The 21,347-nt window shown below is 42.5% G+C and overlaps 2 protein-coding genes across 2 annotated transcripts; both read left to right on the forward strand.

Annotated features, from left to right (window-relative positions):
• Positions 1-9,762: 9,762 nt before the first annotated feature.
• Positions 9,763-16,190, forward strand: LOC120740110 (delta-like protein 4). Its single transcript, XM_040042231.1, has 11 exons — positions 9,763-10,231; positions 10,312-10,563; positions 11,020-11,077; positions 11,647-11,910; positions 12,690-12,750; positions 12,971-13,101; positions 13,235-13,404; positions 13,666-13,885; positions 13,978-14,719; positions 14,808-14,916; positions 15,018-16,190. Exons 1-11 carry the CDS (start codon positions 10,178-10,180, stop codon positions 15,021-15,023), a joined length of 2,067 nt encoding a protein of 688 aa, XP_039898165.1. The 5' UTR covers positions 9,763-10,177; the 3' UTR covers positions 15,024-16,190.
• Positions 16,191-17,305: 1,115 nt separating this feature from the next.
• LOC120740111 (glutathione-specific gamma-glutamylcyclotransferase 1-like) lies at positions 17,306-19,384 on the forward strand. Its single transcript, XM_040042232.1, has 3 exons — positions 17,306-17,731; positions 17,900-17,935; positions 18,574-19,384. Exons 1-3 carry the CDS (start codon positions 17,561-17,563, stop codon positions 18,988-18,990), a joined length of 624 nt encoding a protein of 207 aa, XP_039898166.1. The 5' UTR covers positions 17,306-17,560; the 3' UTR covers positions 18,991-19,384.
• The last annotated feature ends 1,963 nt before the right edge of the window (positions 19,385-21,347 follow it).

Raw genomic sequence — 21,347 nt, forward strand, 5'->3', positions numbered from 1 at the left:
AACATTTCCTTATCAAAGCAACTTTGTAAAACAGTTACTTGTTTGGCTTTAAATCAAAAAAGCCATGCGAGGGTCCACTAGCATCAAGTTTTGTGCTTAACTTAGTTGGTTCCCAGCATAGTTCAGCCTGGCATGAGGAGGGAGGGAGGGAGCAAGCCAGCTGCAAACCGGTCCTCATGTATGACCTAACCCCCACTGTCCAGGGGGGGCATAGTTTAGGGTGGGAGGTTCCCATGTCACAGCTCAGAGCATACTTTACAGCATGTTTTTATTTTTGCCACTCTGACTAGCTTCTTGACTCTTTAGAGACCTTTAATTCCTGGTCCCACCATGCTCTCTGTCAATCTCCGGATCCCGAGGGGTCCCTTTCTATCCATGGGAACATTGGTTGTGACAGCAGATTCCCCAGGGACACGGTACTGGGTACATCTTGACAGAATGACATAGTTTTGTCGCTCAAAAATTCTCTGCTGCTGTTTGAGGTCATGAGGGGCTATTTCATAGAGAGTCAACTATCAGAGATCCCGCAGCTCCCTCCCTTGTTCCCTCCATGAGACCTCAGAAGCAGAAGGATGTTTCACCCCCTTCCTCGAATTGGGCTTCGCTGTGGGACTTTGATGATATAGGTGAGAGCATGATTACGAGCCAGGATGTGCGTTAGACATCCTCTGATGTACAGGAATTCCCTCATTAAAGTGGGACATGTTGATAGTCAATTCAAAACAGCCTGCGGAATAAACAGGGGTGGCTCATCCAGCGATTTCAAATAAACACACTTTTTATTTATGTAACATGGAAACAGTGCTCAAAAATATGTATATATTTTAATTATCCTTTGGATTAAGGAGGAAGGGGGATTTATTGTCCAACTATGCGCTGTACTTGACCTTGTGGTTTAAAGGGGTGAATATAAAAAGAAAAGAAAATAACATGAAACTGTAGTCTTTGGAGTGAAGTGTAAAATGTTAAATACCTCCTCTCTCTGGGAGATGTTTTCTGAATAACCTGGATTGGAGCAATTCGAAAAAACCATTAACATATTTGCTCACGTATGGTTCGATGCTGGGGTTCACATCAGGGCCCTTTTAATGGTGCTGTTGTTTTTTTCCCTTTCCTGGTCCCCCCCCCCCCCATGTCTGACAAATCGTTTCCAGCTAATTTACGATGGTCAAACACTGGGAGAACAATACCTCGTGGACATAACACAGCACAAGCTCTACCACATGTCCCAGAGAAGAGCTAGGTGCTTGCAGGAAACACTTGCTGAGATAACAAGATAGTAAGGAAAGCAGGGCCATGAAAGGCCATGTGGAGGACTGCAGAGAGAGGGGGGTGCTTACCATGTAGGTAAATGTCAGCAGTGTGAAGGTTCGCTTCAGGCTAACCACTAAAAATGAACATCCTCATATTGAACGCATGTCTTTTCTTTCTAGTTACAAGAATAGTATGACAGGGGTTAAAGGTTAGCATTAGCATAGCGTCTTTCACTGTGCTATGGCTAACTGTGACAATCAGCTAAAACCTTGCCAGAACAAATACTCCAACAGGGTAGTAGGAGCACCAAGCTGGAATCTGTGGCCACGTGTGGGTGGGTATTACATACACACAGCCACACAAGAGACTGTTTTCACTGCCAGTGTCTCCCAATCTCACACACACATACACACAATGCTCGGACTTTCCTCCTGGTGACAATAAGCATTTGATAAAACAGTTTAGATGCACATCTGCTGAGGTTGATTATATGTATTTAGTCCAGATAATCAATTCTGGATCTCATGTACACTGTAATTACACACAGCACCTGTGTCTAGCCCACCTGCAGTCATTATTATGAATGCCAAGCAGCAATTTAACCATAATTATATCAACAAGGGAAAAAGGAAACATTGAGCAGGCAGTACAGCTCAATTACTTTACTATTAAAAATGCTGCCATGTTTTCATCAAGAGAGGAAGAGCACTGTCTCAACAGAATTCCTGGAATAATGAACCACCAGAAACCCAGTGGATGAAACATGTAAAGCCCCGACCCCCGAGGCAGATCGGTCTTTAAATCTTTCCAGCTGGGTTAAGGTTGAGCAATACAGGGGACGTGGAGGACAGCAGGATCAGGGTTATCAGTCAGGCTAATTGATGAGTATAGTTGTTTTCACTGTGCCCAAGTATAAGCAAGAAGAGGAAAAGGAAAGCAGTCTTCAAGGCTGCCATGTTTGTGTTGCGAGGACAGAGGTGAGAGGTCAGGCAGGAGCTCTGAGGAGTTTTTAGCTTATTAAACTAGTTTGTCTTTTTGCCAACGAGCTCCAGGGTGGTGAAGGGTGAGTTTCTTTGCTGCTGGTGGGAAAAGGAGAAACGAGGAAGTGGCAAGCCCTCTCAAGATCAATGAATGCGGTGGAAAAAGGAGTGGCTCGGGGCAGCCAATAGGGGCTGGGCCACAGGGAGCTGCGCGGTGATAACGTAAACAAGGAAACCACCTGATGTGAGCAGGGTCAGATAAATGCTCAGCTCTCTGCGCAGGCAGGTGCTTCCTGAGTCCTGCTCGCTCAATCAGTAGAGCCCCACTGCCCTTCTCACTCGATCGCCATTCCTTTTTGTGTTTTCTCAATCGGCTGCAAAGTTTTACTGAGTTTCAGGTCGAATCACAATTCAGCCACAGTTACTGCCTGCTAAACGTAAACATTGCGGGACAGTAAATAGCAGAAGCACAGAGGTTTCACTGAAGTGATTGCAATCACACACGCAGTAAAGATAAGACACCGGCTGTTTGCCACTGGGATTACATAATGTAAGCTTGTTTTGTGGGGGGGTCTGTGTCCGCAGATAAAGGACGTTCGCCTTTCAATGGGACAGACAGGTGAATTTTGGAGATTGACGAGACAGTCGTGCGTTTCCAGCTCCAGCCACAAAACCTGCACAGGGTGAGAATACTTCTCCACAAAAGCTTACCTCCGCTGTTGTTCTTTTTTTCCCCCCTTCTTTTTCTTTCTTTTTCACTTTGCTGGTTGGTCTGGGATTGTTTTGTGCTGTCCAATGAGGAAGGAAGTCAGTGTGAGAAAGTGCCTGTTTTTTTGGGACCAACAGGAATTGGCCTCATCACAAGCGGTTCCTTTTTTGCTGCTGGAACAATGCACTGGCGTCACACCCCTTGACTGGACCTCGGCATTTCACATGGAAAAATGTTCCCAGAATTCCGCTCCCAGGCTTGGGGTAAGGCCGAGGATGGGGTGAGGGTGAGAGGGCGGGAGGTGGAGGGCGAAGGGTAATGGTTGTTAGCAGTGTGGGTGACACAAAGTAACCAGTGGACACTTCTTACCTCTGCGACCAAAGAAAAGATCTCAAAGATCAAAGATCTCATTAAATCTTAATACCTGTTTGCTGAGGATGTAAAACTTTAAAGGACACCATGCATTCAACTCTTAATGGTCCAGCACACCAACTCGAACAATGCATTTTTGATTTGGTTCTTCAAATAAGCTACACAAATGCACATATAAGCCCATATACGTCTGATCTGACAGGCTAACATCAAGCCAGCATCTGATCAGACACTTGAAAGACTCAGTTGGGTTACAATCAAAGTTCATCTTCATATAGCTCTGTGTCTGTGATTGCTTTTAGATCCTCAGAGGTGAAGCAACTAGAGGTGGTGGAGGTATACGAGGTCTGGCTACCTCTGTGTAGGCTGCTGCCCTGGACCCTGATAAGCAGTAGAGAATTAATAGATGGATTGAGGGTAGACTTATCTGCTCCGACAATATATATAATATTCATTCATTACATTAAAGCAAACACACCAATGCAAGTTGCAGACAGATACAATCTTATATCTTATAAAAGATCTTTCCTTTTTGGTCACTTTGAAAAATAGAATTGATGCATTTTACTCACCATAACATTGGTAGAGGCACCCCTTTTACAAGAAATGTGTGCTACATGTTCAGAATTCCACTCCAACAGCGCTGGGCAGCAAGATAAATAAATTACAGCCCTAATGTGCTAAGTCTACACATATGCTATCAGTGTCATTTATCACCCTCGCTACTAAATCATTGTGGAGTGTATGAGAACACAAACTCTGTGTAGAAAGATTAATTTGCACAGTACAGTAAATTATTCATCTAAATCTACCAGAAATGTGCCAGTGTTGAACAATAACATTGCAAATCCATATTTGTGTATTTTACAAATGCATCAATCCGTTACTATGCCACAAAATGACAGTGAGGAATCACTATTTTTACCCTCTGGATTTGCATGGGGGTGGGGGTGGGGGGTCCCACATAAGGGAGAAATTACTTCTTTAAAATGCAACGAAAGCAGAGCGATGCATTTTTAAAATTAGGTTATATTAAAAGTATGACATCTTTTGTATGAATATGGTCTGGAAGGAATAGAGATCTTGAGACATGTCAGATATTGGACAGTGATATGAAAATTGCTTGTAAGAGGCAAATCAAAGGAGGCAACTTGGGACTCGTGGGGTCAAGTTGGAACAACAGCCCATAGCTATTAGGGCCTGGCAGCGAGGGAGCCTCTCGCGCAACAGGCCTGACATCAGAACAGAGGCCCAGTGGTGTATCACTGCTGAAGCCCATTAGTAAGACACTGTGAGAACATATTCATCACTGTAAACATGAAGCCCTTCTACACGGGCTCATCTGCAAGGATTCAACCTCAGTGAGCCTTTACTGGACAAACAGGCTCCGCACAGACTTCTGACCACCGTGCTCAGACTCAAGCACCCTCTAAACCCCTGCTGTCACGTTTTGAGGCTGGGTAAGCATGGAAGTGGGCCTAAATCATGTCAAACATGGCATGGCGCCCACGAATTCGCTGTCCACAGGAACACAAAGTGGACGTGCAAATGTATACATGTGCAATCTGTGCGCTGCACTACTGTTAATATCACAGCCAAGCCTTAAGTTGACGTGGATAACAATCACTTTATACAAAAGGGTTTGCATCTGTTGTTTGTCCTGCAGAGTGGAGATGGGTCTGTGTGTGTGCGTGTGTGTGATGAGGTCAACTTCAGTTCAACTCATTAAACAGAATCCAAACAGAAGGTCACATTTCACTCTGACGGCCGCTGATAGTTTCTGGTAGGACCAGAGAGCACAGCGAGGCCTCGCACTACCTGAGCCTTTCGCCTAATAAGCCACTCATCTCAGTGCATTGCACACAAACATAACTCTCCCACGTGTAACTTCCAGCGGGACAAATTCCCAGGAATCTGTGTTTGTGAAATTGAAAGCAAAGGTAGGAAACTATTCATACATACACCGAAAAGGAAAAGGACAACTAGGAACTTCAAATCGTCAAAGGAAAAAACAACGGACCCTCCTAAAATATTCCTAGGTCCGTCTATATAAATAAACAATAATAAAGTGTAGTGTACTTTAGAGGTCATGTGCCCCCCCCTTGCCCGCTCAGGAAGTGGAGGAAGAACAGCAGATAAGAGATCATTAAGTCTCTGGATAATTAAACCAGAACCACAGACCCTTATCACACAAGATCACAGCATCTAACAGCGTGGCATGCCAAGGTGAAATTACCAGACGCTAATCACGCTGATGGTGTTCAGTGATTACTGAGAATTTCCCCTACGGTGACACTGAGGCCAAAACTCTTGCATCTTTGAAGATTAATATTGCCAATTACTTTGATGGCAGTTTCCCGATTCTCAAAGCACAGTAACTTCAGTGAAATGTGTTTAATAAGAACCATTAAAAAGCTTGTACTGCACAGAACATTAAGGTTAATGCACCTGTTCTCGCCTACCCAATAATAATGAGGTTAGTGTGTGAATTGTGGGACACCAATTCATACTCTGTCTGGTGTCCCCGATTGGCTCGCTCTTGTGGTTTTAACAACCCTCTTCACACCAGCACGTTCTTCCCTCACATCCATTTATCTCTTTCCTCTTCCTGCTGTGCGGTTTTGGCTTGCGTAAAGCAATTATGCTTTGACTTTGGGAAAGGAGGATTTCCTCAAGGCTACAGTAGCTTCTTCCACGCAAACAACTATCCTTGCACTGGCAATCATGCAACAACTGCCTGGACACAAAAACATGTTTGGCTTTCATGCCGTGTCCTTTTCATATTTATTGTCTGTTTGAGGACAATGGTTAAAAAATACAGCGGCAGAAGGGAAATGCATCTGCTAAAAAGGCAGCAGGATATGACACTGCTAAGCTCACATTGACAGATGCGGTGATTATCCAGCATCTCTGCACGTGTCAAACGCGGAGCTGTTCTGTTGAGATCAATACTGAACATTGAGGGGGTGGTTGGAATAATCACAGACCCTCATGGTGGGAGAGCGGAGTGTGCTATGCTGTTTTTTTGGGGGGCATACTAGCACACAGACAGCTGTTACACACATCATCTGGTCCATTTTAAGCGCTTCAAACTGAGCGGAACCTGTTGAAAAGGCGTGGCCCTGAGTCATAAATCATACACTGAAGGCATGCAGGATGCCTTTTAGCTAACAGACATCTTTTCAGCAAAGCAAAAACCTTTATTGACACCTCCATGGTTCACGACATGGTGCCAGTGACCACATAGTGTTGATTGTTGTGGTGCAAGTGTGGGGGATTGCTGGCATGGTTTTGTTTTGTCAACAGCTTCGAAGATGGTAGCTGGAAAGTTCCACAACAGCCCCTCGGGCTCTTATTAAACCGGCAACCACAATGTCAGGAGCTTTAAATTAAAGCTGAAGGTTTAAACTGAGTAAAAACAGACATGCAGAGCAATATTTAACATGGTAATTTAGGCCATATGTTCAAAAACTTGCAAACATATGCAGAAGCTGATCAGTAATGACTCTCAGGTCCAAAAGTGTCACATAAATCACGCTGATTTATATTTGATCATGCTAGACATGCACAATCATGCTTTCTTCTCTACAGCTAGAAGCATTTAATCTTTGGCGTAAGCACATAAAATCTCTCTGGAAATTTTTTTTAAGTCTCCCACACTTACAGTAACGTTTGAACAATTTGGGTTTGTATCCTTAAGGGGGTATTTTCTGTATGTTTAGCGTAAAAATAAGAGCTGCTTAGGCTGTGGATGGTGCTGTGAGAGAATGGAACCACCCCTTGTTTTTCTAATTGCAACAGCAGGTGATTTCTCCTCCCAGCGCGGCATGCTTAGAAGCCTCAGATCCACTGGCAGCGCACATCAAAAGCCCCATTGATTGGCCGGACAGATTGGGGCATAGAGATCAAATGTGCTGTAAAGAAGTGTTAAACTGCTGCGCATTAAACAGGCCAGATATCTGAACTAAAAGGGGGCCATCTGTTAGCTTTGTACCTAACTTTCTATTGCACTTTACTAGATTGTTGATACTACTGGAACAATGACCAAGACTGTGGTATAATGAGACAAAATAATGTAATGAAAAGAAAAAAAATGCTTCCAACTGGATCTAAAACTGACACATGACCCCACCGAGCTTAATGTTTTCATATCAGTCAAGTGAATTTTCACTTAGGTATAAGGTTCATTGTCCAGTGCAAATTTACAGTAAATACTTAGTGACATTTAGCGAATGAAAAATTAATTTAAGAAAGTCTTTGATCTCTGTTAACTTCATGAGGGACACAATAGGCTCGATGTGTTTTGTAAATAACAAGTACAACAGTGTATTGACAGTGGTCGCATACTTTTGAGTAAGCATGCTCCGACTCATATCCTCACACGTATTTAATAAAAACAAACAAACAAGCAAACCTGCTCTATAAACCTACAAACAGTGCACACCTGATTGGATGGCCGGCCTCTTAAAGTCTATAACGTATGAGCAAGGTTTCCTGGGACAAAATGAATAAATAATTGAGACTTCCGATGATCTAAACAATTGCATCAAGCAGTTTCTCACCAATAGCAGCTTGCCTATAAGTCCAAAATGAGTCAGCAGCCGCTTTCATATCTCTTCATTTTCCAGTCAAAATGTTATTTTTAGGATTTGGATGCCAGCTGAATATATACATAGAACAATCACGAGTCGGCTTTACAAAATACTGTCACAAAGAAAAATGATGTCCCAGGCAAGGCCGCAGATGAAACTGCGGTGGGCCGATGTCTGTTTCCATGGTTGTGTTTATTCTAGAGCAGCACAGCAGAAAAGACTCTGTTATCCTATTGTTTGCATTGGCCAGGAGTAAATAACTCATAGAGCTAAGGACTAAAATGTCCGTATTAATCGAGGTCAGGGTTTCTCCCCATTTAGATAATAGTAACAATAATAATTTAACGACAGTGATAAAATCACAATTTGTAAATATTAACAAAGTCTGGTGAGTGCATCACCCCAAAGGCACTTCCCCGTATTTCAACCAAGCCAGCGTTTTCACTTGCGTTGCACCAAGACGTTCCAATCCAAGCATCGCTGCTTGTTTAGCACAGTCCAATTACTTTACAAGGAATTGAAACCTGAGCTGCGCTTGAGAAACCTTAGCCAGACTCCATCAAATATTAAAGTGTACGGGTGTTATGATGTGTATGAAGGGAAGGCAGGCACACCATTACACATGTCTTAAGAGATTGATGAGGCTCTAGAGTCTGTGGAAGCCATATATACCAGCGAGATGCCCTGTAGATAAGCAAATTCGGGTCCTTTTTGACACAAAGCAGAGCAAGAGTGCATGGTTTAAAGCAGGCACTGTACGAGGCTGCACTGATGCACCACTGCAGGATCTGTGTGATTCAGTCAATGGTGGGAACGCCAAATGCTTCAATACAGGAGAAGTATGAGATGTCTGGGTCTATTACTCACACTCCTCCAAACTCAATAGTCCATTGTCTCTGCCCAAAAGTAGAACCTCAAACCTATAAGTCAAAGGTGGGGGGGGGTTAAAGATGATGTCATCTCTGCAGGAGAGCCGTTCAGCCACACACCTTCATGGCCAGGGAACGGTTACTAAATCCTGTTCCCTCACTGTAAATCCTCCCAGACAAGTTGGCCTGCTGCAGGGGTGATAAAGGTAACAATGCCTGTGCTCAGCGTGAGTTTTCATGAGATAAAATTGCATATGGCGTGTGAATTTATTTGCTCTGCCGCCTTCATATACTGCTTTGAGTTCATTTTTCTTTTCCCTCTTGGAACAACTATGCACACACTTGAAAGAAGAAGACTGTTTTTCAGCTGCCATGTGGATGTTAGTTCAACAAACAGTGCTCAGCTAGAGGACAATCTCAGCTTTGTGTTTGTCCACACATAAGCGTTTCACATGATAACTGCCCATTTATAGAAATGGACTTAATATTTTACTTTATATGAGGGTCTTGGTCTCAAAAATCGTGGGTTCCTCATCTGATTTATGAGTGACACCACGTGTTTAAAATTTAAATCCATTTTGGGGAGGGCTGTCTCCTGCTCCATCTTCTAAAATAAACACAGGGGCAAAGAAAGAGACACAATCAGTGACCCCTGAAGACAGCAACAGTGAATCTAGAAATTCTGGATGCCTGAAAGCTTCATCTATATTAACACTATGAAACCCCCCTCCCCCCACCCCCCGAAAAAACCCCCAACAACCTACTGTTGAATTTTAGTTTACGCATAAACAGCGTATGAAAGCACAGAAAATCGCTTATTTTAAGCAACAAATTCCTCTAAAAATCATTATACATGTTAATGACACTCCATGTGTGAGAGAGAAAGAGAAACACACACACACACCCAAAAAAAAAAAAAAAAAAAGTGGAGAGGGGAGTGGGCGGTGTTTACCCACTGACATTGTCTGTAACGGCGTATAAAAACTGAGGAGGGACGTCAAGCATCCTTCACTGGGAGTCACTATGCGCTGATGCTCCGCCACATGCCCGCATCACTGTTGGCAAAACAAGGCTCACATCAGCACAGCAAACTCAAACAACAACTAACCGGCACGATGGATGGGCAACATAAAGACCGCAGAATGAGTCACTTGTGGATATTGACGTTACTGATATTTGTCTAACCTCAAGCACACGGATAACTCGGTCTTTTCCCAACTTCTTCTTCTGGATACTGATTGTGGAGCTGGATCTTGTCCTACAGGCTTTGGAGGAAAAGAAAAGAAAAGGATTCTATTTATTCTGATCACTTTATTTTATCATCACTGCATTTTTGGAATAGGAGCGTCTTTTTGTGGGAGGACAAACTGTTTTTTAAGGATACGCACATAAAACTAAAGGATGGCCGTTTGGTTCACATCTGTCCTCGCAATAGTTATTACAGTATCTACTCAGGTATTTTTGTTTTTTAAATCTTTGCGTTTATATTTTGGGAAAAATGTATTTTTCTGTGCTCACTCTTTATTTCCTTCTAGGTTTTCGGAACGGGTGTGTTCGAGATAGAGCTGAATCATTTTCAGAACACGAAAGGTTTGCTGGCAAACGGGCTTAGCTGCGGCATGAGTGGCTGCAGGACTTATTTCAAGGTTTGTTTGAAGAACTTCCAGAAGGAGGTGTCTCCTGGAAACTGCATATTTGCCAACGCCAGCACACCTATTCTGGGCACCGACTCCTTCAGCATCCGGCCGGACGCCAGGCTACGCCTGCCGCTCAACTTCACCTGGCCGGTAAGAGCACCTGTCCTGTCGGGCGCACTCGTCTGACGCTTTTACGCAGAAACCAAACCAAATCTACACGTTTAAAAATGCGCTCTTCACAGCTGATAAGTGCTGAAAAATGCTTCTACCAAACAACACTCTGAAATATATTTTGCATATAGTACTTAGCTTTTGTCACACCAATTAAATGCAACGTTTTTGTGCCATTTAAACTACGCTTAAGGGTCAGAGGACTTGTTTTATCCTTTGCCTAAAACTGAGTCTGCGTTCAACTATGTGAACTCATGTAGGACACAATCCAGTCCCTATATCTGTTGCATGGATCATTTGAATTAAGTGCAACTGCTTTCTTTTATATATATGTAAAGTGTTGTGTCCCAAACCCCCGTTTCATCCAAACAAAGCTAAAGATATGAGATCTTCAGGTTGTTTTGTGACCATTGTTTCCCTCATTTGTCCCCACAGGGTGCTTTCTCCTTAGTTATTGAAGCCTGGTATTCTCCTGCAGCGGAGCAGCCCGGAGGTGAGGAGATGTTTATTGGGTTTTCGCCACTAGAGGGAGGCATTGTGGGTGTAACTTGCTTTGCTTGTTACTGAAAAGTCCGCTTTTATCAGAAACGTGATGAACGTATGAAGTGCTGGCAAACGCATCTGGTGTTTCAGCGTCATGGGTTCGTGTTTGTTAGGATGTCATGAGTCACACGACAATCCTTTGCAATCAAATCTCGCCAAACACAATCGTACTTCCCTTGATTTATTTTTGGCAGGCATGGGAAAGTGTACATCGCTTAAGTGAGAATTTGAAGCCTTGCCAAAAGTCCCATGACAGGCTTTTCCTGGATTTTACACCTTTTTTTTCTTTTTTCTTTTTTTTTTAAATCTCTGTGAACGCAGCGCGTAATGGCGAGAAGTGACGGCAAGGGGAATTTGAGGAGGCCTTTTAAGTATGCCTCTTAAATTGTGTATCGTGTTAAAATTTATAATTGTTAGATGTACTAACGTCATAGAGCAGCCTAAATTTTAAACAGTCCCTCATGTGAGCCAGTTTGTGGCCTAAATAGGATTAAATGTTTTTTTCTGTTTTATTCACAGATACCACCAACCCCGAATTCTTGATTAGTTATTTCACCATCCAAAGGCAGTTGGGAATAGGGCGTGAGTGGTCCAAGGATGTGCTCAGCGGGAGGCAGACGGAGCTACGTTACTCATACCGGTTCATCTGCAATGAAAATTACTACGGGGCCACTTGTTCCAAAAGATGCGCTCCAAGAGACGACCGTTTTGGCCACTTCACCTGCAAGCCTGATGGGGAAGAAGCCTGTCTGCCGGGATGGAGGGGAGAATACTGCCAAGAACGTAAGCAAGAGTGAAGACACCATATGGGCACTTTTCTTTGTTTGTATAAAAAAGGTCATGAGTCAGATTTCAGGAAGGCTGCTTGCGCATTAGTCCTAAATGGAGCAAAAAACAAAGGCCATTAACAGCTTTATATTAGGTAGTTACAAAGGAAGATAAGGGAGGTTCTGTACATTTGTTTTTCTCTCAATCCTTCCAATTTTTCTTTTTCTTGACTTCATTTGGCCCATATTAAATGACCTGTTAAGCCACATGATCACAGGTGTGCGTGGGACGCGAGGAAGCAGGACACAATTTGCGCACAAGTGAGGTTCAGGTGAAATCTGACGACAGCCAACTTGATGCTGCTTTCTTTCTGGGCGCGTGCGATTTAATCCAGGGCGGTGGTCGCTCGGCAGCACGCGTCGGGGTTAATCGCGGCATTATCGCCCGCCACGCGCCACTAAATTGCAGGCCCTATTGTGGAGGCGGTGTGGGGCGGCAGCTGCACACGGGGCTCGAACAGTGCGCCCGTAACAATGGGGCAGCTGTCCTGCTTTTTCCCCCCTTTTCTTTCTTTTTCTTTTTAGAGCAAACATCTGCTCCGCTCTAACCAACAGTGCAAAAAATAAATTAATGAAAAATTAAAAATCACGCAAAATCAGTGTGCCTCGCGACACTCAACAGGAAATCGTTTTTATTGATACACCAGCGAGTAAAATAAATAAATAAATACTGTTTTAATAATTGCCTAATAAGTTAATAACACTAAATTACACCCCCCCCCCTCTCTCTCTCAGCAATCTGCCTTGAAGGCTGCAATGAAAGGAACGGAAACTGCACATTACCTGGAGAGTGCAAGTGAGTATTCACTTTGGTTTGGTGTCCCTCCACAATTAGCCAACGAAAAGGGTAAATAAAAGTCAACCCTAGTCATGAGAAATATAAAGTATTCAAAGTACAAAGGGACCTTTTTTCACTATTGTTCCCCTTTTGTCAGGCTTGTTGTAGCTCTTGTATGTGAGTGAGCAGATGAAAGTTGATTTGTGTGTGATCCAGCTATTATATTTTGTGTGAACAGATGCAGACAGGGCTGGCAGGGTCTCTTTTGTGATGTGTGTAAAATCCACCCGTCCTGTAAACACGGTACCTGTAAAGAGGCTTGGCAGTGCAATTGCAAAGAAGGCTGGGGGGGCATCTTCTGTGACCAAGGTGAGTGAATTAGAAAGCGACTCCAGACGTCTTTGTCTCAAAGGATAATGCAAAAAGCGGAAAATGTGTGGCTCATTTGATGCAATCCTTCCTTTTGGTTCCAGTAATCACGTTTCCTCCTGTTTGTTTACAGACCTGAACTACTGCACCCACCATAAACCCTGCGCAAACGGGGCCACGTGCTTGAACACAGGCCAGGGCAGCTACACCTGCACCTGCCTGCCAGGCTTCACCGGGGTTAACTGCGACTCGGAGGTCAGGGAATGTGACAGGCAGACCTGCCACAACGGAGGTCGCTGCCTGGTGAGTCCGGAAGTCTCTCTCTCTCCTTTCCCACAACACAGGCTTTCCTGTTTTTGTTTTTGCCTCCGTCTATCTGCTTGTCCAGGAGGATGCTATCGATTGTCAAGTCAGTGGGTGACCCAGTTCACAGACGATGTACTGTAAATAGAATTTGGTCTAAGGATAATGGGGTTTGTTGGGGCAGTCGTGAACAGGATGTGATAAAAAACGTCTGACACGGAGGGTTTTTTTTTTAAAAACCTTATATCTTTTCTCCTGCAGGACTCTGAGGATGGGTATAGGTGTGAGTGTCCGCAGGGATTCGAAGGACAACACTGTGAACACAGGGTGCTCACTTGTGCAGACAAACCATGCTTCCAAGGTGGCACATGCCAAGAGAGAGATAATGGCCGTAGTTACACATGCGAGTGTCCACCAGGATACACTGGACTTAACTGTGAGAAGAAAGTGGACAAATGTACCTCACTGCAATGCACCAATGGTAAGAGACCAGACGCACATCACTGCAAAAGCATGTATGGTGCTGTATTTCTACATCAGCAGTAATCAATAATGATGGTGTTTTTTGCACAGGTGGACACTGCGTGGTCCGCAGTAACCTCCGAGTGTGCAGCTGTCGCTCAGGTTTCACGGGACCGCGCTGCGAGATCAATGTCGACGAGTGCGCCGCAAACCCCTGCGCAAATGGCTCCACCTGCATAGATCGCATCAACGACTACACCTGCACCTGTCCCTTAGGGTATACAGGCCGCCACTGCGACAAGCCCACAGACTACTGTGCTTCTCAACCCTGCCTCAATGGAGGGACTTGCACCACAGGAGCCAAAGGCCAGTCCACCTGCATCTGCCCGGCCCATTACAGCGGCCCTCAGTGCCAGTTCAACAGTGAGCATCAAGCCAACACCCCCAGCCCCACAATAAGCTGGGAGTCCAGTGAAAAGCAAAAGTTGGTAGCCATCGTTTTGGGTGTGGGCGTAGTGGCTGCTCTGTTGCTTTTGTGCATGGCAGTGGCAGTGATGGGGCACATCAAGAAGCAGAAGGATAAGGAGCAGGACTCGGACACCATGAACAACCTCTCCAAGGTTGACCTTCAGAAGGAGAACCTCATCTCTACTCTAGAGCTCAAGAACACCAATAAAAAGTTTGAATTGGAGGTGGACTGTCCCAGGGAAAAGTCTAATCACAAATACATCAACCACTACCACCTGGACTATAAACCCTCCGCGAGGTACAAGGATGAACTGTCCCTTGTGGACAAAGATGAAAACTGTGAAAAGTCAATAGAAGACACGAAACATTTAAGTAGAATGTACAGGTAGGTGGACGAGAAGAGATGCATATGTTGACTTATACCACCATGCACTGTTTTTGTGCCGTGTGCCTGACATGTTGTGTCTTTACAGTGAGAGACCAGAGTGTAGAATATCTACAATAAGTTCTTCTGGAGATTCAATGTACCAGTCTGTCTTCGTAATAGCAGAAGAGAAGAATGAATGCATCATTGCAACTGAGGTAAATCTATTTACTTGTTCCAGCCCTTTAATAACTGGTCATTTAGATCTTGCACGTGTTGCTGTGATTGTCACTAAATGTTTGGACTCTGTCTCTTTCAGGTATAATAAATTGAATATATTATTCATCGTCAACATTGGATTTCTTGTGGACTGTTTACAAGTGTGGAAAGACTGAGATTTATTTAAACGCAAGTTGCTGCTCTTGAAAACTTGATAACTGGATAGAGCTTGTGTGCTCTCTGAATGCAATAGAAGTAAAGCTACTAATCTATGTGCGAATGTAAAGACTGGGGTTTCTTTTTCTTTTTTTTTTAAAAAAAAGGGGAAATAATGAGCCAATCAGGCTTGCTCTCGCAACCCCGTCCGCTCTGTTCAAGTTCCTCCGAGGGCAACGGGCCAAGATGCGTGTGCCCGCATGCTGATTGGAAGAAGCGGGCTATCCCGATGGACGCTTTCCATCTTATTGCAGTAATCGGCAATCAAACAAATCAACTCACCGCCAACGGGAATGTGGATGGAGCCGGCTTTTTTTTCCATTTCATCTGACCTGCGACGCGCTATGCAAACAAAAACCAGCATTGTGCTAAAGAAGAAAAGAAAAAGGGACTGAAAAAAAAGAAAACTACTGAAAACGGTTCATTTTTGAGAGATGTTTAGGATTATCGTTTGAAAATTCAATCCGTTTTATAAAGAATGTATTCAGCCTTGATCACAAAGCCTTATACCCCCTTTTTAAAGGGAATTGTTGTGCCCTGCTTATCTTGATTTCTTTGTGTGAAAGATCAAATGATGCAATATGCTAAAGCGCCGTGCAGGGAAAACTCATAATAAGGCCTTGTTTTACTTTATGCAAAATCCCCCTTAAATCAAGACAAAGAAATACATGTTGTGACTATCGTACCGAGAACGCCTTCAATGGAAATTACTGAATCAATAATGTTATTTTGTAAGATTAGTATTTCATTAGTAATTTAAGTATATGAAGCACTGATTTTTCTCTTTCTATGTTTTATAAGATTATTTTGTATATAGTGTATATTTATATGTTGAGATTAGAAGTATGACTTGTACATCTGTTTTTAAGTTGATGCCTCGCAAAGGTGAATATATTTTTAAAGTGTTTTTGTTTTGGTGTTTTTATTGTATTGTTATTATTTTTGCTATGAAAAGAAACAAGAACTACATATCTGGTACACTGTTTGTTTGTCGGTCTTCGTCGGTTGAGTGTCCATCTGGTCGAATAGAGATCCTAAATTAAATGTTGGAATCATCTAGAAGCTTTATTTGTGTCGCCTGGTGTGAAAGTGACTTCATTGTCTATAGATGCAGTAATATTTGGCCTGGTAGCTTCTTCTGATGATACTATGTCTATGAGATCTGTGTCTGCGTGATATGAAATCATTGTGCTAGCAATCATTCAGTGGGCAGCATTGTAATTGGCAGGAAATGTAAGAAAATACTCAAACAAAAAGATATATATATATATATATATATATATATATATATATATATATATATATATATATATATATATATAAAAGTCTGTATGTCATAATAAAGAGTCCTTGTTGTCTTTTCTGCTTAAATAGATCTTGGAACTGCTGCATCTCTTGATATCTGCGTCTATAATGATCAATAATTGATTCTTGTAGCTGAGTGAAAGGTGAAAGGTGTGAGAAACACAGCAAAACTAGTGCGCGGAGAAAATCTATATGTCCTCGAACTAATGGCGCATGATCACAGCAAACAAAGGGCCCCGCAGCCAAGGCTCCATGATGCACACAGGGACTAATAACAATTGCACCCTCTCTTTGGAGATCTAACACTTTACTTACTTAACCCAGCCTTCAGCCAATATCAAAGCACCAGGCTGATGTTTCTCTCAAGTAAAGAGCCATGTCTTTCACAACCACCTGGTGGCAGTAGGTTTTATGTGAAGTAACAAGAAAGTAGTTCTCTTCTTTCTTAACCCATCAAATATCATCCTCGCCGACTTACAGAGGACAAACTGATCTCAGTTATCAGCCACTGCGGTGTTAAGCTCGTCTATAGAGAACACAGACACCTAATGAGCTTAAGAGAGCACAGATATAACAGTCCCGGCTATTTATAGGTAATGTGATTACCTCTGCACTATGAGTTTGACCCTATGCTGTATATTGAAAGTGCTCATAAAGATTAAAACGTTAGAAACAAAGACAGTTTCTTTCTTCTTTTCTTTAAAATATATCTGCTTATTCTTCTTATTTCCCTGCCCCGGGTGCTTGCGTGTTCTCATGCGCAACGACTCAAAACTTAGGCGAGGCGTCGCCACAAAAGAGCCCCGCCCCTTCTATTTAATTGGCCAAGGTCGTGTCTCTCTGACGTACTTTGATCAACAAATACACGTGTGTGCACGTCGGTATACTAAGGAGGAATGGACAGTATTTGCATTTTGATGACACTGACAAATTACTGATGTAATGATCATTGTGACGTGAAAGATGGTTCCTCCTTTCAGCGCTTTATTTATCTATATATCTATATATAGGAGCAGCCTGATGTATGAGACTCTATGAGGTCGTAGAAGACTGGAAATAACATCGAGCAGCTACTTGTGGACTTTTGTTTTTTCTCTTCCCAAACGAAGTTAAGTGCCTACAATGAAACCTCAGGACATTATAAAGGAAAAGAGCAGCCTGTGGATATTTGGCTATGGCTCCCTAGTGTGGAAACCCGATTTTGAACACAAGAGAAGAAAAATAGGGTACATTAGAGGATACAAGAGACGGTTCTGGCACGGAGATGACTTTCACCGAGGGGACAAGGAAAAGGTGAGATTTGCAGCCACACCTGGAACACAAGTATTTCCTGCTGATTCTGATCCTTTAGGAGTTCGCTCGTGCATTTTTAGATGTAGGCTACAGTATGTTGTTGTGAAGTATGAAGCATTTTCTTGTTGGTTGTTGAGTTCTCACTGTCGGTGCTTTTGCTCTCTACAGCCAGCCAGAGTTGTCACACTAATAGCAGATGAGGAGGTGAGTGAACCACTTAAATATTGAATGTGTAAGTAAAGCAGTGGATTCAGAAGTTCTATAATCCTTAAAAAGCAAAACTAAAACTAAAATATCTTCTTCTTCTTTTTTTTTAAATGTCAGCACAACAAGCCCGATGAGGCTGTGTTGTTTACTCAGACTGGAATGTCTGACTGTGAGTCACTGGTCTTCTCAGATGTATTGCAATACAAGTGACAAATAAAAACAAATAACAAGTAATAACTCTGCTCAGAAAATAATTAGCTAACCGGCCAATCACACTAAAAGAACAACTTTGCTATTTTAAACTTTCCACCTTTCTGATTATGAGTTTTTGTGTGATGTGTTGCAATAAACTGTAACTGTGGCGTGATAAACAGGGAAAAATGTTAAACCCATTACTTACTGGTTGTCTGCTGTTTGTTCTACTGTTTAATGTTCTAATTTCTATTAAATTCTGGCACTGGGTCAAGCAAAAACTGGACTTTAAATAACATCCTATAGGCTCAATCAATGTTGTTTGACAAACCAAAACACTGTAGTTTTATTTTTAGGTTTTTCTCTCTGAATATGTTCACAAAGCCAAGTCTTGCAAGTGTTGCAAACTAGTGTGTCAACCTCCACCTGTTTGTACTCTGCAGGCTTGCACGTGGGGCGTGGCCTATGAAGTGACTGAGTGCCAGGTCGAAGCGTCTCTTCAGTATTTAAACATGAGAGAGGTTGTCCAGGGCGGGTACATAACAGAGATGGTGGAATTCATTCCTAAAGACGGTCACGGTTCAGTGTTGTCCCTTGTTTACATCGCCACACCTGACAACCCCATCTACCTCGGGCCGGCCTCGGACGGGGAGATTGCCGCCCAGATTGCCATCTGCAGAGGCAACACCGGCCACAACATTGAGTACCTGGTCCGCCTTGCAGAATTTATGAGGCACCACTGTCCGGAGGTGGAGGATGAGCACCTTTTCTCTATCGAGACAGCTGTTTTGAACATTTTCAGCAACTGCAGAGAACTCAGATCCAACGACAGGAAATCCCTGCTGCTGGAAGTTATATAAAGAGTAAACTCCGCTTTTTATGAAAATAATTTTCATTTTAGTGGAAAAACAAATGAAGTCTTGGTAAATATTTCAAGGGTAAATGGTGCTTAAAAAGGAAATACTTTATTTGGTTTCAACTAAAAGGGAGAAAACTATCTCATGTCACTCGGGAATCTATGACATTCTCATCTCATCTCATTTTTCAACTGTTCACTTTAATATGCAGGCGACTCTCATTGTATTTCATATTGCACACAAAAACCAGCACGTCATGTTTTTAAGATTCCACACTATCCACAGAGAAGGTCTGACATTTTTATGATGTGTTATGATATTGTAACCTTGTTAATATTATGAAATGTTAATGCACATTTTTTAAAATAAAGTTTTTGAATAAAAACATACAAATCTGTATGAGAAAATTGTGTTCGGGATTTCCTTCCCTGTTTAGTCTCATATACATCTCTTATATTTTGTCCGTGCATACAGACCCTCCTGATTCATATTCCCACATCATATCGCCAAAGAAAGCCGCCTCTGGCATTGTGAAATTGCTTAGTTTTCCTCAGAGAGCTGTTAAAAGCATGGGCCAAGAATCTTTAAGACACTCTTTTGTGAATTTATATTAAATTGGATGTAAGAAACTTCAAAGCCTCTCTATGCAGATTCTTGTGACTTATAGAATGCTTTAAAACTATTTTCCTTGCTGCTCCCAGTTTTATGCCTCTTAAATTGTTCCAAGCACAGTGGTTGGTCCAGCTTTAAAGGGTCATTTTTTTTAATTCAAGGCATTCCTCAAACACACAAAATGCATTAGCATCTCATTTTGTAAAACCTCATAAAGTCTTTTCACCGTCGTAAAGAAAACTGACGGTGAAAAATAGCAAAATACTGATAAACATGGTGCAATGTTCAGTGGTGTTGGCGTTGGGAATAATCTGTTTACCAGAGTGCACATAAGCTATTATAGAGGACCCACAGTCCTCACAGTATAGAGGGAGCGTTAGGGGCTCTGCGGGCAGGTGGGGTGCAGATAGGGTTTCTTTCCCTGTCTGGGCTCCTTCCATGGATAAACAAGCCACAGTTCTGTCGCACTGCTCTGCTTTCCTAGAACTCAGCCCCAAACTAGGTCAAAGGTTTAGAGCCATGAAAACAGCAGAGCAAAGAGATCTCACATGCACAAAACATGTAAAACAGACAGAATATCCTCTCAGGTAGAAAAATCTGTAGAACTCATTACATAACTCTGTTCTCAGAGATAAAGGTTTCAGTACATTTCTGTCAATACAAGTGCAAGCTCTCCCTCGGACGAATTACTGAACCGTAAATTATGTTTTCCAAGTGCCAAAAAAGGTACATAACAAAGCAGTAAAGGCTGCATATTTTCACAGTTTGTTCAAGACTTTTAAGGTGTCAGAATTTAGTCCTACAGAAAAGGAGATTAGGTACAAATAATAATAATGAATAAGTCTTCAACTTATAAATGAACATATTTAGTGTATTCTGACATATCTGATTCTGTATCTGTCTTATTACGGTCACACGGGATGAAGTTCTGGGTCCAAATCTTTGTGTGCCATTTATTCTCACCGTGCTTGGTCTGATTCTTTGGTTTCTTTGTTTCTGTTTCTAAGTGATTACCCCTGCGCCCAGCATGCACTTTCTATTGTTGTCACTATGCTTAATTTTTCCAGCATTACATTAAAGAACAAAAGTGTTCCTCGAGATTCAGCGCTGGTCTCTGTTAGGTACAAACCACTGTCCAAGGTACAACGATAGTACCTGAAAGAGCATCACCCAAATGATAAGCCGGGGTTGACCATACAGTGGCCCAATAAGATACTGTTTGCGGAAAAACAGTAAAGTGAAGCGAGCTATCAGTGTTGTCTGAGACGTGGCGTTTTCATTAAAACTAATGAGATTATCCAGATAAACAAGACAGAGTCATGTGTTTGTTAGTGGTTTTCTACACCCCATGTGGTCACATGTGGTACACAGAAACCTGGTACTGTGCAGTCCTGGTACAAGCTGTTCCTGACAAAAATGTCAGATGACCGTGATGACTCAGAAAATATGAGTACTCGTTTCCCTTCAGTCCACACCCAACATGCTTTTAATTTTTACTATTCATGAGTTTACTAAAGAAAGAGACGCTAAATGAATCGAGAGTTTCTGTTTGCACAGCATTCAGTTTCTTCTTTTTTTGATGAGATTTTAATCTTCTTCCAGTCTATTCTTCAACGTATAAGTAAGGCTGGACCTCTACTTCTTGGCATGTTAGGATTTGAAGACACTAATACCTGTTGGGTGCATCCTTCTCCAGCTGGCACAGCAGGCCTTTATCATAAAGTTCTTTCCTTCTTGAGTTTTTATTC

The sequence above is a fragment of the Simochromis diagramma genome, unplaced genomic scaffold, assembly GCF_900408965.1.
Source record: "Simochromis diagramma unplaced genomic scaffold, fSimDia1.1 OVJJ01000304.1, whole genome shotgun sequence".
In the NCBI taxonomy this organism is placed as follows: Eukaryota; Metazoa; Chordata; class Actinopteri; order Cichliformes; family Cichlidae; genus Simochromis; species Simochromis diagramma.